Source organism: Ranitomeya variabilis, chromosome 6 (assembly GCF_051348905.1).
Source record: "Ranitomeya variabilis isolate aRanVar5 chromosome 6, aRanVar5.hap1, whole genome shotgun sequence".
Classification (NCBI taxonomy): Eukaryota; Metazoa; Chordata; class Amphibia; order Anura; family Dendrobatidae; genus Ranitomeya; species Ranitomeya variabilis.
The window spans coordinates 541946144-541960290 of record NC_135237.1 but is presented as its reverse complement, the minus strand read 5'-3'; the positions used below and the strand labels follow the sequence as shown (position 1 = coordinate 541960290).

The following is a 14147-nucleotide window of genomic DNA, read 5'->3' as shown; positions in this document are numbered from 1 at the left end:
GACCGCTACCTCAGCCTTTGTGCAAGGAGGAGCACTGCCAGAGCCCTGCAAAATGACATCCAGCAGGCCACAAATGTGCATGTGTCTGCACAAACGGTTAGAAACTGACTCCATGAGAATGGTCTGAGTACCCGACGTCCACAGATGAGGGTTGTGCTCACAGCCCAACACCATGCAGGATGCTTGGCATTTGCCACAGAACACCAGGATTAGCAAATTCGCCACTGACGCCCTGTGCTCTTCACAGATGAAAGCAGGTTCACACTGAGAACATGTGACAGACGTGACAGAGTCTGGAGACACTGTGGAGAGCGATCTGCTGCCTGCAACATTCTTCAGCATGACCGGTTTGGCAGTGGGTCAGTAATGGTGTGGGGTGGCATTTCTTTGGAGCGCCGCACAGCCCTTCTTGTGCTCGCCAGAGGTAGCCTGACTGCCATTAGGTACCGAGATGAGATCCTCAGACCCCTTGTGAGACCATATGCTGCTGTGGTTGGCCCTGGTTCCTCCGAATGCAGGTCAATGCCAGACCTCATGTGGCTGGAGTGTGTCAGCAGTTCCTGCAAGATGAAGGCATTGAAGCTATGGACTGGCCCGCCCATTCCCCAGACCTGAATGCGATTGAACACATCTGGGACATCATGTCTCGCTCCATCCACCAACGTCACGTTGCACCTCAGACTGTCCCGGAGTTGGCGGATGCTTTAGTCCAGGTCTGGGAGGAGATCCTCCAGGAGACCATCCGCCGCCTCATCAGGAGGATGCCCGCACATTGTAGGGAGGTCATACAGGCACATGGAGGCCAAACACACTACTGAGCATCATTTCCTTGTCTTGAGGCATTTCCATTGAAGATGGATCAGCCTGCAATTGGATTTTCCACTTTGATTTTGAGTGGGATTCCAAATCTAGACCTCCATTGGTTAATAAATTTGATTTCCATTGATGATTTTAGTGTGATTTTGTTGTCAGCACATTCAACTTTGTACAGAACAAAGTATTCAATGAGAATATTTTATTCATTGAGATCTAGAATGTGTTATTTGAGTGTTCCCTTTATTTTTTTTTGAGCACTGTATGACTATTCTGATATCTCTTAATTTAAGGATACACTTAGAAGAGAAGGTATAGTCTAAAATTCTGTACCCCCTAAATGTATCTGAATATAATATAGACAAATCGGCCATAACATTTGCACTATGCCTAATTTAACAATTGCTCTTCTAGACCGACTAGCCTTTGCTTCCCCTGGGCATCTATGAACCTTGGGTGACCACGTCACTGTTGCTGGTTGTCTTTACTTGGATCCTTGGATCACTTTTGAGCCACTGCATACTGGGAATATCCCACAAGACCTGCTATTTTTGAGATGCTCCATCATCATCATCATAGTTGGCCGTAGTCCTAGTCACTCAGATCATTCTGCTTGCCCATTTTTGTTGCTTCAAACAACTTGAAGAGCTTATATGACAGTGTCAAACATAATCCATTTATTTTGCTTGAATTTAGAGCACCATTAAAGCACCAGTGCTTTACAGACATCACTGTCCCTATAGGAGCTCACAATCTAGATTCCCTATCTTTGGCGTTTGGGAAGAAACCTGCACAAACATGAGGAGAAAATACAAATTTGCAGATGTTGTTCCTGGTGGGATTTGAACCCAGGATCTCAGTGCTGCAAGTCTTCAGTGCTAACCACTGAGCCACCGTACTCCCATAATCTTTGATATTTACTCCACTTGTCAGGTATAGCACTTAAGGAAATTATAGAATTTTTTAATTTACCTCGTCCACCAGAAACTTGATCCTATCAACGAAACTCTGCATTTCCCTGGTCATCTCATTCATTGACAACTTCTTCTTCTGCTGTACAATTGCTTTTGCTTCGCTGGACATTCCCTCCTATAAAGAAGGTCATGATCATGCATATAAAAAAACTGAATGAAAGCCTAAGATCACGGTGTAGAATATTTTATCTCCGCAGGTTTGTTTGACTGATATTGTCAGGGTGACTTGACTGCAGTCATCTGGGTGAGGCATCTGCGGCTGCTGTTACGGCACTTTACAGATGACATTGATATGGGGCACTGCGACTGATCCTAGCTAAGACTGTCACTGGACCTAGACATTGTGTAACTTATGGGGACAATTATATATTTGTTGTCAAGGTATAAGAGTATTTTACCTATCACCATTATGGGAACATTGAGACTATTATTGCTCAGTGGCACTCAGACTAGCCAAGAAAATTGTATGGCAGTGCGGCCATCATTCTTATGGGCAAATAATGCTAACTCTAATGGGCTATAACTCTAATGGGCACACTGAGGTCATCACCATTGTGGACACACTGAGGGCATCTCCATTATGGGCACACTGAGGCCATCAACATTATGGGCACACTGAGGTCATCACCACTATGGGCACACTGAGGCATCACCATTATGCACACACTGAGGTCATCACCATTTGGGGCATACTGAGGTCATCACCATTATGGGCACACTGATGGCATTACCATTATGGGCAATCTGAGGGCATCACCACTATGGGCACACTGAGGCCATCACCATTATGGGCACACTGAGGCCATCACCATTATGGGCAGACTGAGCCATCATCATTATGGGCACACTGAGGCCATCACCACTGTGGGCTTACTGAGGCCATCACACTATGAACACACTGAGGCCATCACCATTATGGGCACACTGAGGGCATCACCATTATGCACACACTGAGGTCATCACCACTATGGGCACACTGAGGCCATCACCATTATGGGCAGACTGAGCCATCATCATTATGGGCACACTGAGGCCATCACCACTATGGGCACACTGAGGCCATCACCACTATGGGCACACTGAGGCCATCACCACAATGGGCACACTGAGGGCATCAACATTATGCCCACACTGAGGTCATCACCATTATGTGCACACTGAGGCCATCACCATTGTTGGCAGACTGAGGCCATCACCACTATGGGCACACTGAAGCCGTCAACACTATGGGCACACTGAGGCCATCACAATTGTGGGCACACTGAGGGCATCACCATTATGCGCACACTGATGTCATCACCACTATGTGCAAACTGAGGGCATCACCATTATGGGCACACTGAGGCCATCATCATTATGGGCACACTGAGGCCATCACCTCTATGAGCACACTGAGGCCATCACCACTGTGGGCACACTGAGGCCATCACCACTATGGGCACACTGAGGCCATCACCATTGTGAGCACACTGAGGGCATCACCATTATGCGCACACTGATTCCATCACCATTGTGGGCAGACTGAGGCCATCACCACCATGGGCAGACTGAGGCCATCACCACCATGGGCAGACTGAGGCCATCACCACCATGGGCAGACTGAGGCCATCACCACCATGGGCACACTGAGTTCATTACCATTATGGGCACACTGAGGCCATCACCATTATGGGCACACTGAGGCCATCACCATTATGGGCATACTGAGGTCATCACTATTGTGGACACACTGAGGGCATAACCATTATGCGCACACTGAGGTAATCACCATTATGGGCAGACTGTGGCCATCACCACTATGGGCAGACTGAGGCCATCACCACCATGGGCAGACTGACGCCATCAACATTATGAGCACACTGAGGTCATCATCATTGTGGGCACACTGACGCCATCACCATTGTGGGCACACTGAGGCCATCACCATTGTGGGCACACTGAGGCCATCACCATTGTGGGCACACTGAGGCCATCACCATTGTGGGCACACTGAGGTCATCATCATTGTGGGCACACTGACGCCATCACCATTGTGGGCACACTGGGACCATCACCATTGTGGGCACACTGAGGCCATCACCATTGTGGGCACACTGGGACCATCACCATTGTTGGTACACTAAGGCCCTCACCATTAGTATTTGTAAGCTAAAACCAGTAGTGGGTGCCTGTGTTTCTATTATACTTTTCCACTAATTGTTCCACTCCTGGTTTTGGCTTACAAATACTGATGTAAAACACTGACCAAATACTGAACGTGGCCTTATGGGCACAGTAAGACTATGATTGTACTGAGGAAATAATGACTATTATAGCAGTCAGATATTGATGAATGAGAATCGATTCATTATCATTGTCTGTCCAAAAGTACCACCACTATCAGGTGTCTTACCAGTTCCTGTTTGCAGAGCGTTACCCGTTTCTTATCCAGTGCAGTCGTGTTCACCATTTTGTTTTTTTTCTCTGCTACTGAGATGAATGCCCTGAAAGTAAAAAATTGACAAACCAGATTATATATCCGTGTACACGGTATGTATGTAAGGGGTGTACAAGGACCGGTTTGTGCCCCACTTCTTTATACCCGTGTCTCTATGTCTCTGAGAAAACTGGTACTGTGGATATGTTCTATAATGCTGCTAAATTGTGTATATGTGATGTATGTTGTGTGTATGCATTTTTGGTTTATGAATGTGTAGTTGGTAGCATTTGTAAGATCCAGCAACAGCAGTTATCCTGCTTCTTGACAGTTTCCATTTTACTACACAAATTAAAAAGTAATGAACATGTGTCACAGCAATGCATAGTTTTTTCAAACTTATGCCGGTATATGATCAATGAGAAATGTGTACTTTTTTTTTTGCAATAAATATGTTTAAAAAAATTAGCTAGTGTAAATGTCGCTGTTTTTCTGAATCCAGTGATGTTTTTCATTTGTTCCTGCGCCTCTCCATTCCTTAGATATGCCCTCTCTTTCTTCTATATAAACCTTGTCTTTTCCCGACAAGTGGGCATGGTCCTCAGCTCTTTGCTGTCGGCGGCTTCTTGATGAACACACCCATTTGGAAAACAATGCTAGTGCAGCGCCCCAGAGTCCTGGTCGTTGCAGTACTGTGGCTCCGCCACTAAGGGGAGCCATGGTGCGTTCGATGGCACTGAAGGAGTTCCTCCAATCAGGTATCACAGACACCAATATGTTTCACAGCTGGGCCTCCGGGGGGAGCTAAGGGTGCTATTCATTAGGCCACTCCCCACCATAGTGGGTAAACTGGGGGTCAGGCAGGAAGTTAGTAGAGAAAGCTGACTGGATCGAACGAAGCAACACCTAGTGAGAGAGGGTGTTGTGGAGGAAGAGACAGTAGGGTCTCTGCCAGGGGTGGGATCCTGGCAGAGGCTTGGCATTGAAAGAACGTAACGGGACCGTGCCTGCTCAGAATAGCGACGGTGCCCTAAGAAAGGATTAGAAGCGAGATAGATTGTGCTGAGTGAGAAACGAAATCAAGCAGAAGGAGAATACCAGCAGGGGTTTTGTTGAAAGAGGCAGCACCTTGCTGAGGCGCATTACCAGTGGCCGGAACGCCGAGGGAGTGGAATAATATACAGCTTTAAGCCATACTCCAAACAGCGGCAGGACAGTCAGTCTCAGGCGGGCTGTCTACCACATATCACCTATGAAGTCTTGGGGGGCAATTGCGGGAGAGGGGCGTCTCTAGGGTCCCGGAAGAACTCCAGGCCTACCTGACAAACGGGTGCCGTTCTGACTGTAACATCAGGAAGGGACGGAAGATTAGCAGAAGATCAGTTAATCGAGTTGTGAGGGAACTTAAGAAACAGACACAACAGTTGTGGGGTACTTTCCGTAAGCACAGCAGGGAAGGACTACAACACAAAGCGCTAAGAAGGAAGGCACTGATTTCCACCTGTGAGGAGAACTCTGGAGGTGAATAATAAACTTGGCACTCAAGAGTCCTTTTTGCAAGATGAAAAGATAACTGTTCGTTTATTGGTGCAACCAGTTCAATAATTGATGATTTATTGGGTCCCCGTCGGGGAATCGAACCCCGGTCTCCCACGTGACAGGCGGGGATACTTACCACTATTGTATAGTGGTAAGTATCCCCGCCTGTCACGCGGGAGACCGGGGTTCGATTCCCCGACGGGGACCCAATAAATCATCAATTATTGAACTGGTTGCACCAATAAACGAACAGTTATCTTTTCATCTTGCAAAAAGGACTCTTGAGTGCCAAGTTTATTATTCATTTCATTGACGGGTTGGAAACCTTACTTGAGCACCAACCAGGAGCCTCGAGTGCCGTGTACAATTTCTGTATGAGAACTCTGGAGGTGCCATTGGACCGGCCGGACTTGCGCAGCCTGGTGGACCGGATTCCGGACTGAGGACCGAGAGATCTCCAGTAAAGAGGTAAAGAGACTGCAACCTGGTGTCCTCGTTATTTACCGCGACCTGCACCCCACAACTGCACCGCTACACCACCGTTAACAGCACCTATTTGCAACGGACGTCCCCCACTGACAGACAGGGCCACGGACCGGGTCTAGCCACCGTGACAACCCCAGGACTGAGATCCCAGAGGCCCGGCTCCGGGTACCCCTCGGCCCTGCGGCGGTGTGGGGGCGCTCCGCAACTTGGCGTCACGAACAGGATCTACTTAAGCCTGAAGAATCAGGTCATGTGTGCCTAGAGACTGTGATTTGTTGTGCATGAACTGTAGCTTTATTGAGAGACTGTGTGCTACCACTGACCAATAGAAGTTCCCGCCAAAAGCCGCCGCCATTGCTACTTTGGAGAAGAAGGAGGGCGTGCTATGGGAGGAGACTACCAGAATGGCGCGAGAAATGGATACCGCCCTCTGCGCTTCGGGCTGCAAGGAGATGACCTGCCCCAAAGCAGAAGACAACCTCCTGATTTGCAACGGCGGGAAGCAGGAGATGGAGAAGCCCGACCTCGGAGAAATGGTGGAGTCAGGTGCATGCATTGCCACCGACTATCAGGCAGCGATGATGAACAGCAAGTGCCTGAGCGAGGAAGGAACAGTCCCGGCTTACCCTCGTTCACTGGAAGTGGACCCGTGCCCTCTACAGCCGGCGGATCCGAAGCCCTTGGGACAGATAGCGGGGCCGAGTTCCCCAATCCTGGCCTTGGAGTCAGCGGAGGAGGAACCACAGCGAGCGGAACAGCGTTCGAGGACCGCATCGGAGGAGCTGCGGTCCGGGCTGCGGCCGACTCCAGCGTTCTCGTCGATGGATCAGATCGACATCGGTGGAACCACATCAGGTGTAGGTACGGAAGATACCCCTGCCTCCCCGCTCGATCCCGCTCCCGCGACCGACCCTCCTCACAACAGTAGCTGCCTCTTGATGGCGGGAATGGTGGCATCATCCCTCGAAGTAATGAAGGGTCTGGTATCCCCGCCACCGACCGCAATGGGAGAGTTCCTAGATGTGAGCTCGGAGGGAGTGATTCTCCGGTGGGAGGCCCCCCGGATTGAGCCGAATGGGGTTTGGAGAAGAGGTCACGCCATTGCCGTGCTCACTTGGGAGCAATATAAGCAGTGCCTGATTTCCCAATGGAAAGACTGGAAAGAGATGGGACAAACCCCCGCCGCATCAGCCGTGAACCAGGGTCTGAAGCCTGTACGGTCAGGAGATACCCGCCATCGGAGTGCCCAGGAAGGGTGTGCCCATAACGTTCGCCGACGTGGACCTGAGAGAGTGTCATCTACTACTTCAGCTGTGATTGAACCAAATGTAGCAGAGCTTACCAACATTGCCACTGCACATGTCATTGCAGCAACTGAGCTGGCAGCTAGGATCCGTCTTCAGGTTCAGGCATCAAGCGGTCTGACTGCACCGGGAAGACCCACCAGTGACACTGGCGCGACATTAGCCGGGAGCCAGGGGCCAAGGCCACCTGAACAAGAGTAAACCTCGGAAACCTGAAAATGTAAATAGTTACTGTTTGTTCTTTAAGTTGCTGCTAAACCCGTCCAGGGTAAACTTTAAAAAGGTGACCCCTTTGTTGACCCGGGGTCACTATTGTTGTTTTCTTGAAGTTTTGCACAAAGTTACACAAACTGCGAAATCATGGACTGTGCATGATTTGAACTTTCTTGTAAATAGTTTGCACCTTCTTAAAGGTGCTTCCTACTGGTTTTGTTTAAAGACATTTTGCGAAGATACCATTCCGGAGCCTTTGCATGGACTGGTAGGCTGAGAAGAAGAGCTACCTCAGAAAGACTTGATCTCCTCTTAAAGGGGAGGTTAGAATTGAACTTGAAAGTGATACTGTTTTAGAACAGTAATGTCAAGATAATGCTTTGAAGGAAATGTAACTGTTTTTCATGGAAAAGTTATGTGTGTTTAATTTGTTTAAAATGTGAAACCTAGATAATGTTCTTTGAAGAGAAAGATGCAGAAAGCCCGTAGGGGTAGATGTAGAGTTCCGTTTAATTAAAAGTAAAGAAGTAATAACGAAGGTGAGGATAGAAGGTAAACCCTGCGTCCCCATAGAAAGTTAGTTCGTTACTAAGGACAGAAAGTAGACCCGTAGGGGTTAGTGAGTGAGTCCTTATAGGAGCCAAGCAGAGTGTGCTCCATGCTCTCAAATTGAAAGGAATGTTATGTCTATACTATGTATAGTAGAGAAAGGCAGTAGGCCCTGGCTGAACGGGGCGGTCCTGTAAAAGAAAGGAGAGGCAGTAGGTCTGGTGCCATAGGGACAGGCGGTCCTGCAGGTTCAAAGTAGGAGAATGTGAAGTTACCTTGCCCTGTAATGTGATTATAGGAAGGCCTTTGATAAACTAAGAGTGTATGTTTCTTAAAGGCAATGTTAATTTATTGTTCCAGCAATTGCACTTAGTAGAATACCCGGTTGGGTAATGAGAGTTAATTGTAGCCTGTTGCTATGATATTTGATTATGTTTTGTAACGTTAAAGTGTCCTCACCTCCCATAAAGGGAAGCCTGTTCAAGTATGCTTATTGTTTTGCACTCAACAAATTTGTATGTCTTTTTGCTAACCTGTATTGTTGTTTTCTTCCCAGTCCCGGAGTACTGTGTTTAACCAGGGGGGAGTGCAGCGCCCCAGAGTCCTGGTCGTTGCAGTACTGTGGCTCCGCCACTAAGGGGAGCCATGGTGCGTTCGATGGCACTGAAGGAGTTCCTCCAATCAGGTATCACAGACACCAATATGTTTCACAGCTGGGCCTCCGGGGGGAGCTAAGGGTTCTATTCACTAGGCCACTCCCCACCATAGTGGGTAAACTGGGGGTCAGGCAGGAAGTTAGTAGAGAAAGCTGACTGGATCGAACAAAGCAACACCTAGTGAGAGAGGGTGTTGTGGAGGAAGAGACAGTAGGGTCTCTGCCAGGGGTGGGATCCTGGCAGAGGCTTGGCATTGAAAGAACGTAACGGGACCGTGCCTGCTCAGAATAGCGACGGTGCCCTAAGAAAGGATTAGAAGCGAGATAGATTGTGCTGAGTGAGAAACGAAATCAAGCAGAAGGAGAATACCAGCAGGGGTTTTGTTGAAAGAGGCAGCACCTTGCTGAGGCGCATTACCGGTGGCCGGAACGCCGAGGGAGTGGAATAATATACAGCTTTAAGCCATACTCCAAACAGCGGCAGGACAGTCAGTCTCAGGCGGGCTGTCTACCACATATCACCTATGAAGTCTTGGGGGGCAATTGCGGGAGAGGGGCGTCTCTAGGGTCCCGGAAGAACTCCAGGCCTACCTGACAAACGGGTGCCGTTCTGACTGTAACATCAGGAAGGGACGGAAGATTAGCAGAAGATCAGTTAATCGAGTTGTGAGGGAACTTAAGAAACAGACACAACAGTTGTGGGGTACTTTCCGTAAGCACAGCAGGGAAGGACTACAACACAAAGCGCTAAGAAGGAAGGCACTGATTTCCACCTGTGAGGAGAACTCTGGAGGTGCCATTGGACCGGCCGGACTTGCGCAGCCTGGTGGACCGGATTCCGGACTGAGGACCGAGAGATCTCCAGTAAAGAGGTAAAGAGACTGCAACCTGGTGTCCTCGTTATTTACCGCGACCTGCACCCCACAACTGCACCGCTACACCACCGTTAACAGCACCTATTTGCAACGGACGTCCCCCACTGACAGACAGGGCCACGGACCGGGTCTAGCCACCGTGACAACCCCAGGACTGAGATCCCAGAGGCCCGGCTCCGGGTACCCCTCGGCCCTGCGGCGGTGTGGGGGCGCTCCGCACTAGATTTACAGGCAAGAAAGAGGAGGCCATATCTCAGGCACCGAGAGGAGTAGGAATAAAAGAAAAACATCACTGGATTCAGGAGAACAGTAGAATTTACGCAAGGTGAAAATATTACATATTTATGGTAAGTGAGAGGTCCCCTTTAATGGCTATTATTGATAAGGGATGATCGTACTTGTTCTGGCTGATAAAGTCAGTGAGAACGTCTCTCATCTTTTCTTCAGGGGCAAAATCAGAAACCTTGACGAGTTCTTTCATATGTTCTAATCCTTCTTCCTAGAAAGTAAAGGTCACATTGTTAGACTATAAGGAGACTTAAAGGGGTTGTTGAAGACTTACTTTAGTATGACCTATTAATGTATGATAAGCGCTGGTACAACACCAGAGAGTCCGATCAGCAGAGGGTAGTGTCCCTATGGTAATTATTGGAGCACCTCTAGTCTCTTAAAGGGGTTTTTCAAAGATTGAACGTTAAAGAGGTTGTCCACTACTTGGCCTAGCTTTAGGATAGGACATCAATGTCTGATCAATGGGGACGCGATACCCCTGTGCCCCCACCAATTATCTTTTCTCTGTGTCGGCGGTGTCTGTAACTGCTTAGTTATGGAACTGCACAGTGTTGCTCTATCTACTTTACAGTGGCCGCGGTCGGGTACTGCACATTTGCCCCCTATTTAAATCAATAGGGTACGGATGTGCAGCACACAGCGGAGGACAGACATTGATGACCTATCCTAAAGATAGGCCATCAAAGTTAAAGTAGTGTACAACCTCTTTAAGGATAGGGTATAATTTACTGATGATTGGGGGTTCAACCACTGGAAACCCCACCTGTCATTGCACTGTTGCAGGATATCCCAGGGCTAGGAGCTCCTTCCTTATCCCTAAAGCTAGGGTCGCCATATCTATCATTGATCCCCGGATTACTTCTGATGGTGACGCCGCCGGGTTTTGCCTTGCTGAGATCCTAACTCAGCACTTATCTGTTCTCTTCCCCACCCAGGGAAGTGGGGAGTTTTAGTGTATAAGAACACACAAACAAAACAAACAAGGGAAGATGGACAGAGATAAATAAAAATACCAATCATGCAAATATGCACCAACAAAGAGCAGAATCAAACAACGTGAAGTAAAGATAGGAAAAACCAAATAGGAGAGGATAAGGATATGCACACAGCCAAATTACCAAGCAACAGTCTCCTGAACAACACATGAAATGCCTCCTCAAACAACCAACTCCAGAACCAGGCAGTATGAAACTAACACTGGCAATCCCTGATTCCCAGAGGCGAGTATATATAGCAGAGGTGAGTGGCCAACACTGAACAGCTGAGACTATAAAGTAAGAAAGCTTATGAGCTCTCAACTGAACAGATTAACCTGCACTGCAGGTTTGAATGAAATAAGTCACCGTGGTCTTCTGGCCCCACTCTGTCATGGTAAAACCTGTGACACCCCACCAATCACAATAAAACAGGTCCTTCTGAATGGAGTATGGGCACTTCCATGTCAATCATTGTTCATGGGACTGCTAGAGATGGAGCAAAGCACTGTATTCTGTTTTCTTCAACCAACCCATAGATATTCAGGGGTCTCAGCTGGTGAACTCCTAGTGATCAGCAGGCCACCTGTTGACACTTGGAAACTTAACAACTGCTGTTTACAGATTAATTATTGCAAAATGGTTTCCATCTCTGGGGTTACACACTCCAGATCAGCTCATAAACACTTAATGCATATCTGACAATTTGGATATTATGTGTTTCTGACCATATACATGGAGGAAGTTGTAACCTTCAACCTTGGGAAAACCCTTTTAATAGTTTTTCTAAACACAGTGCCTCATTATTTGTGTGATTGTGCCTAGTACTGCAGCTTAACCCTGTTCACAGGTATATTCTGGGCGGGGGGTTAATCTGGCCTGTTACACCCGGGATATGGAGGGATTTAGGAGGAACAAGTCACCACAAATTCCCCTTATGCCTCTTTCAGAAGACGTTGCTTAATAATGTCGTATAGTTGAATGTTGGGGGGTGGGTGGACTCTTAAAGATGCTATAGTGGGGCCCAAGACCTTCATGTGACGCCTCTACTTGGGGGTAAGGGGTCATTTAGCCAAAGGAGCCGACAGGTCTGGTGTAACAAAAATAGGAATGGTGGTACATGGGGGGTATTTTTACAGATAACCTAGAGCGATGAAAGGTTTCAATAAATTCCCTGGTGGGTTAAGATTACAAAGAGATTAGTTTCTCATTCCCTGTTGGCCTAGATTAGTGAAGGGGTCAATGGTAAATTGAGATTGTGGGCTCAGTACTCCAGTAGTCCATTTTGCCACTCCCTAGGCAAGTGATAACCCAAAATTCATATTTTTTGGGAAGAGGATGAAAGCGAATCTGTCCCTCCCCAGCCATAACTAGTGACGCATGACTATTAAGATGGATATTTAATGTGATGCTGTTAAGTAGGATTTTAATTAAGTCACGTATTTATTTCCTGCCATTGTTGCATCGAGACCTTTTCATTCTTCCTCCCAATAGACTGTCCACAAGTCACTTCTGAACACTGACATTATCCCTGTATTACCCAACATCACAGAAGACTGCGGCACAATCTAGTGCTTTTATTAGATAATCTTTCTAAACAAGGTACTGCTGCAGTACAATACTGCAATTAGACCTGTGCAAGTGGCTGAGATATCACTCGTATATACACAGGGATAGTTTATAAGTATTATATACTTGTTGTAATGTATATCAGATCCTAGTACACTGACGTCCTGGTGAGCATAAAGGCTTCAGCACCACTTGCATCTTTGTTCAGGGACCTGGCAGAACATTCCCTTTAATGGGGTATTCCCATCTCCAAGATCATATCCCAATATGTAGTAGATGTAATAATAATAATATTAGAAAATACTACCAATTAGAAATTTAGTACAGTTCTTCTGATGTCCCTTACCCCATGTGCAGGGCTGTCACTGACATCGAACCAAGGTGCAAATCTTTTTTGCTTGTCTCCAATAATAATATGAAATATTATATATAATACGCTATCTCATATAATACAGATGGTAATGTGACCTGACTCACCAGGTGGTCCGCCATTTTCTGCAGCACGTTGGACGTATACAATCTAAATGTCTGATCGCCCCAAGTACTTTTCAAATAGACACAGGGCTTTTTCTCATAAAATGGTAAGTAGTGATAATTCCTTTGTAAAAAAAGAAGGAAAAAACGAGGGGATTACAAAAAGAGAAACAATTGGAGACCTTAAATCTACAGCACCGGTCTTAGGACTGAGCGGATACGATTACCTGTTTCCCTCAGTTATAACTGGTTTCTCTGGTGTCGTCATGGATCTGAAGGACATTGCTATGTCATGCGCCCCATCGCCTTCCTCGGTATGTAGTAATGGGGCACTCTCTGCATCTTCAGCTTCTGATGTTTTCTTTTTACTTGCGTGAGGTGATACCCCATCAAGAACATTTCCATAGTTACCTGTGATTCATTGAAATCATCATTATTCACGAGTTTTGCACTCACATCTAGAGCTGCATTCAAAATTCTGCTGACTACTATTTAAAATCCAACAGCAATGTCCCCTTTAATGCACCTTCTTCCAATTATACACTATATTGACAAAACAATGTGCTCCCTCCACATCCCACCTACAGAAACACCTCCCATTATGCGTCCATAGACATTAAAAAAGTTGTCCACTTTTTAGACAACTTCTCATAACCCTTGGCCTACATAAAATAATAAAGCTTATATTCTCCTCCTGTGCCGGTTCCGTTATCGCGGTGTCGCCACTCGCTCTAGCTGGGGATCCTGTGCTGTTATGACACATGAGCCCGTCGTCCAATCAGGGCTGGCGTCACTGTCCCCGCCTCCTATCGAATTGAGCAGGAAGAGGAAGTGAGATCAGCTGTAGCCCGGACTTCCTCTTCATGTTCGATTTGTCCAAAGGCGGAGACAGTGACACCGGTCCAACAATTCCACAACGTTTGCCGCCTCTGAATTTAAACAATGCCTTCTTTCACTGATAGCAAGAGGAGGTCTTGTAAACCGTGAAGTTCTGAAGCACAAATACCATTAAATA

The 14147-nt window shown here is 47.2% G+C and overlaps 1 protein-coding gene across 2 annotated transcripts in view; it reads right to left on the bottom strand.

The window, feature by feature from the left end:
- The window catches only part of FER1L6 (fer-1 like family member 6), a 181733-nt gene that overhangs the window by 79310 nt on the left and 88276 nt on the right, over positions 1-14147 (bottom strand). For both annotated transcript variants that reach the window (XM_077271183.1, XM_077271184.1), the window contains 5 exons: positions 13360-13543; positions 13136-13256; positions 10223-10323; positions 4180-4270; positions 1786-1902 (listed from right to left, as the gene is read on the bottom strand). In XM_077271183.1, the coding sequence (XP_077127298.1) occupies positions 1786-1902; positions 4180-4270; positions 10223-10323; positions 13136-13256; positions 13360-13543 (614 nt within the window). The remainder of the gene's footprint in view (positions 1-1785; positions 1903-4179; positions 4271-10222; positions 10324-13135; positions 13257-13359; positions 13544-14147) is intronic.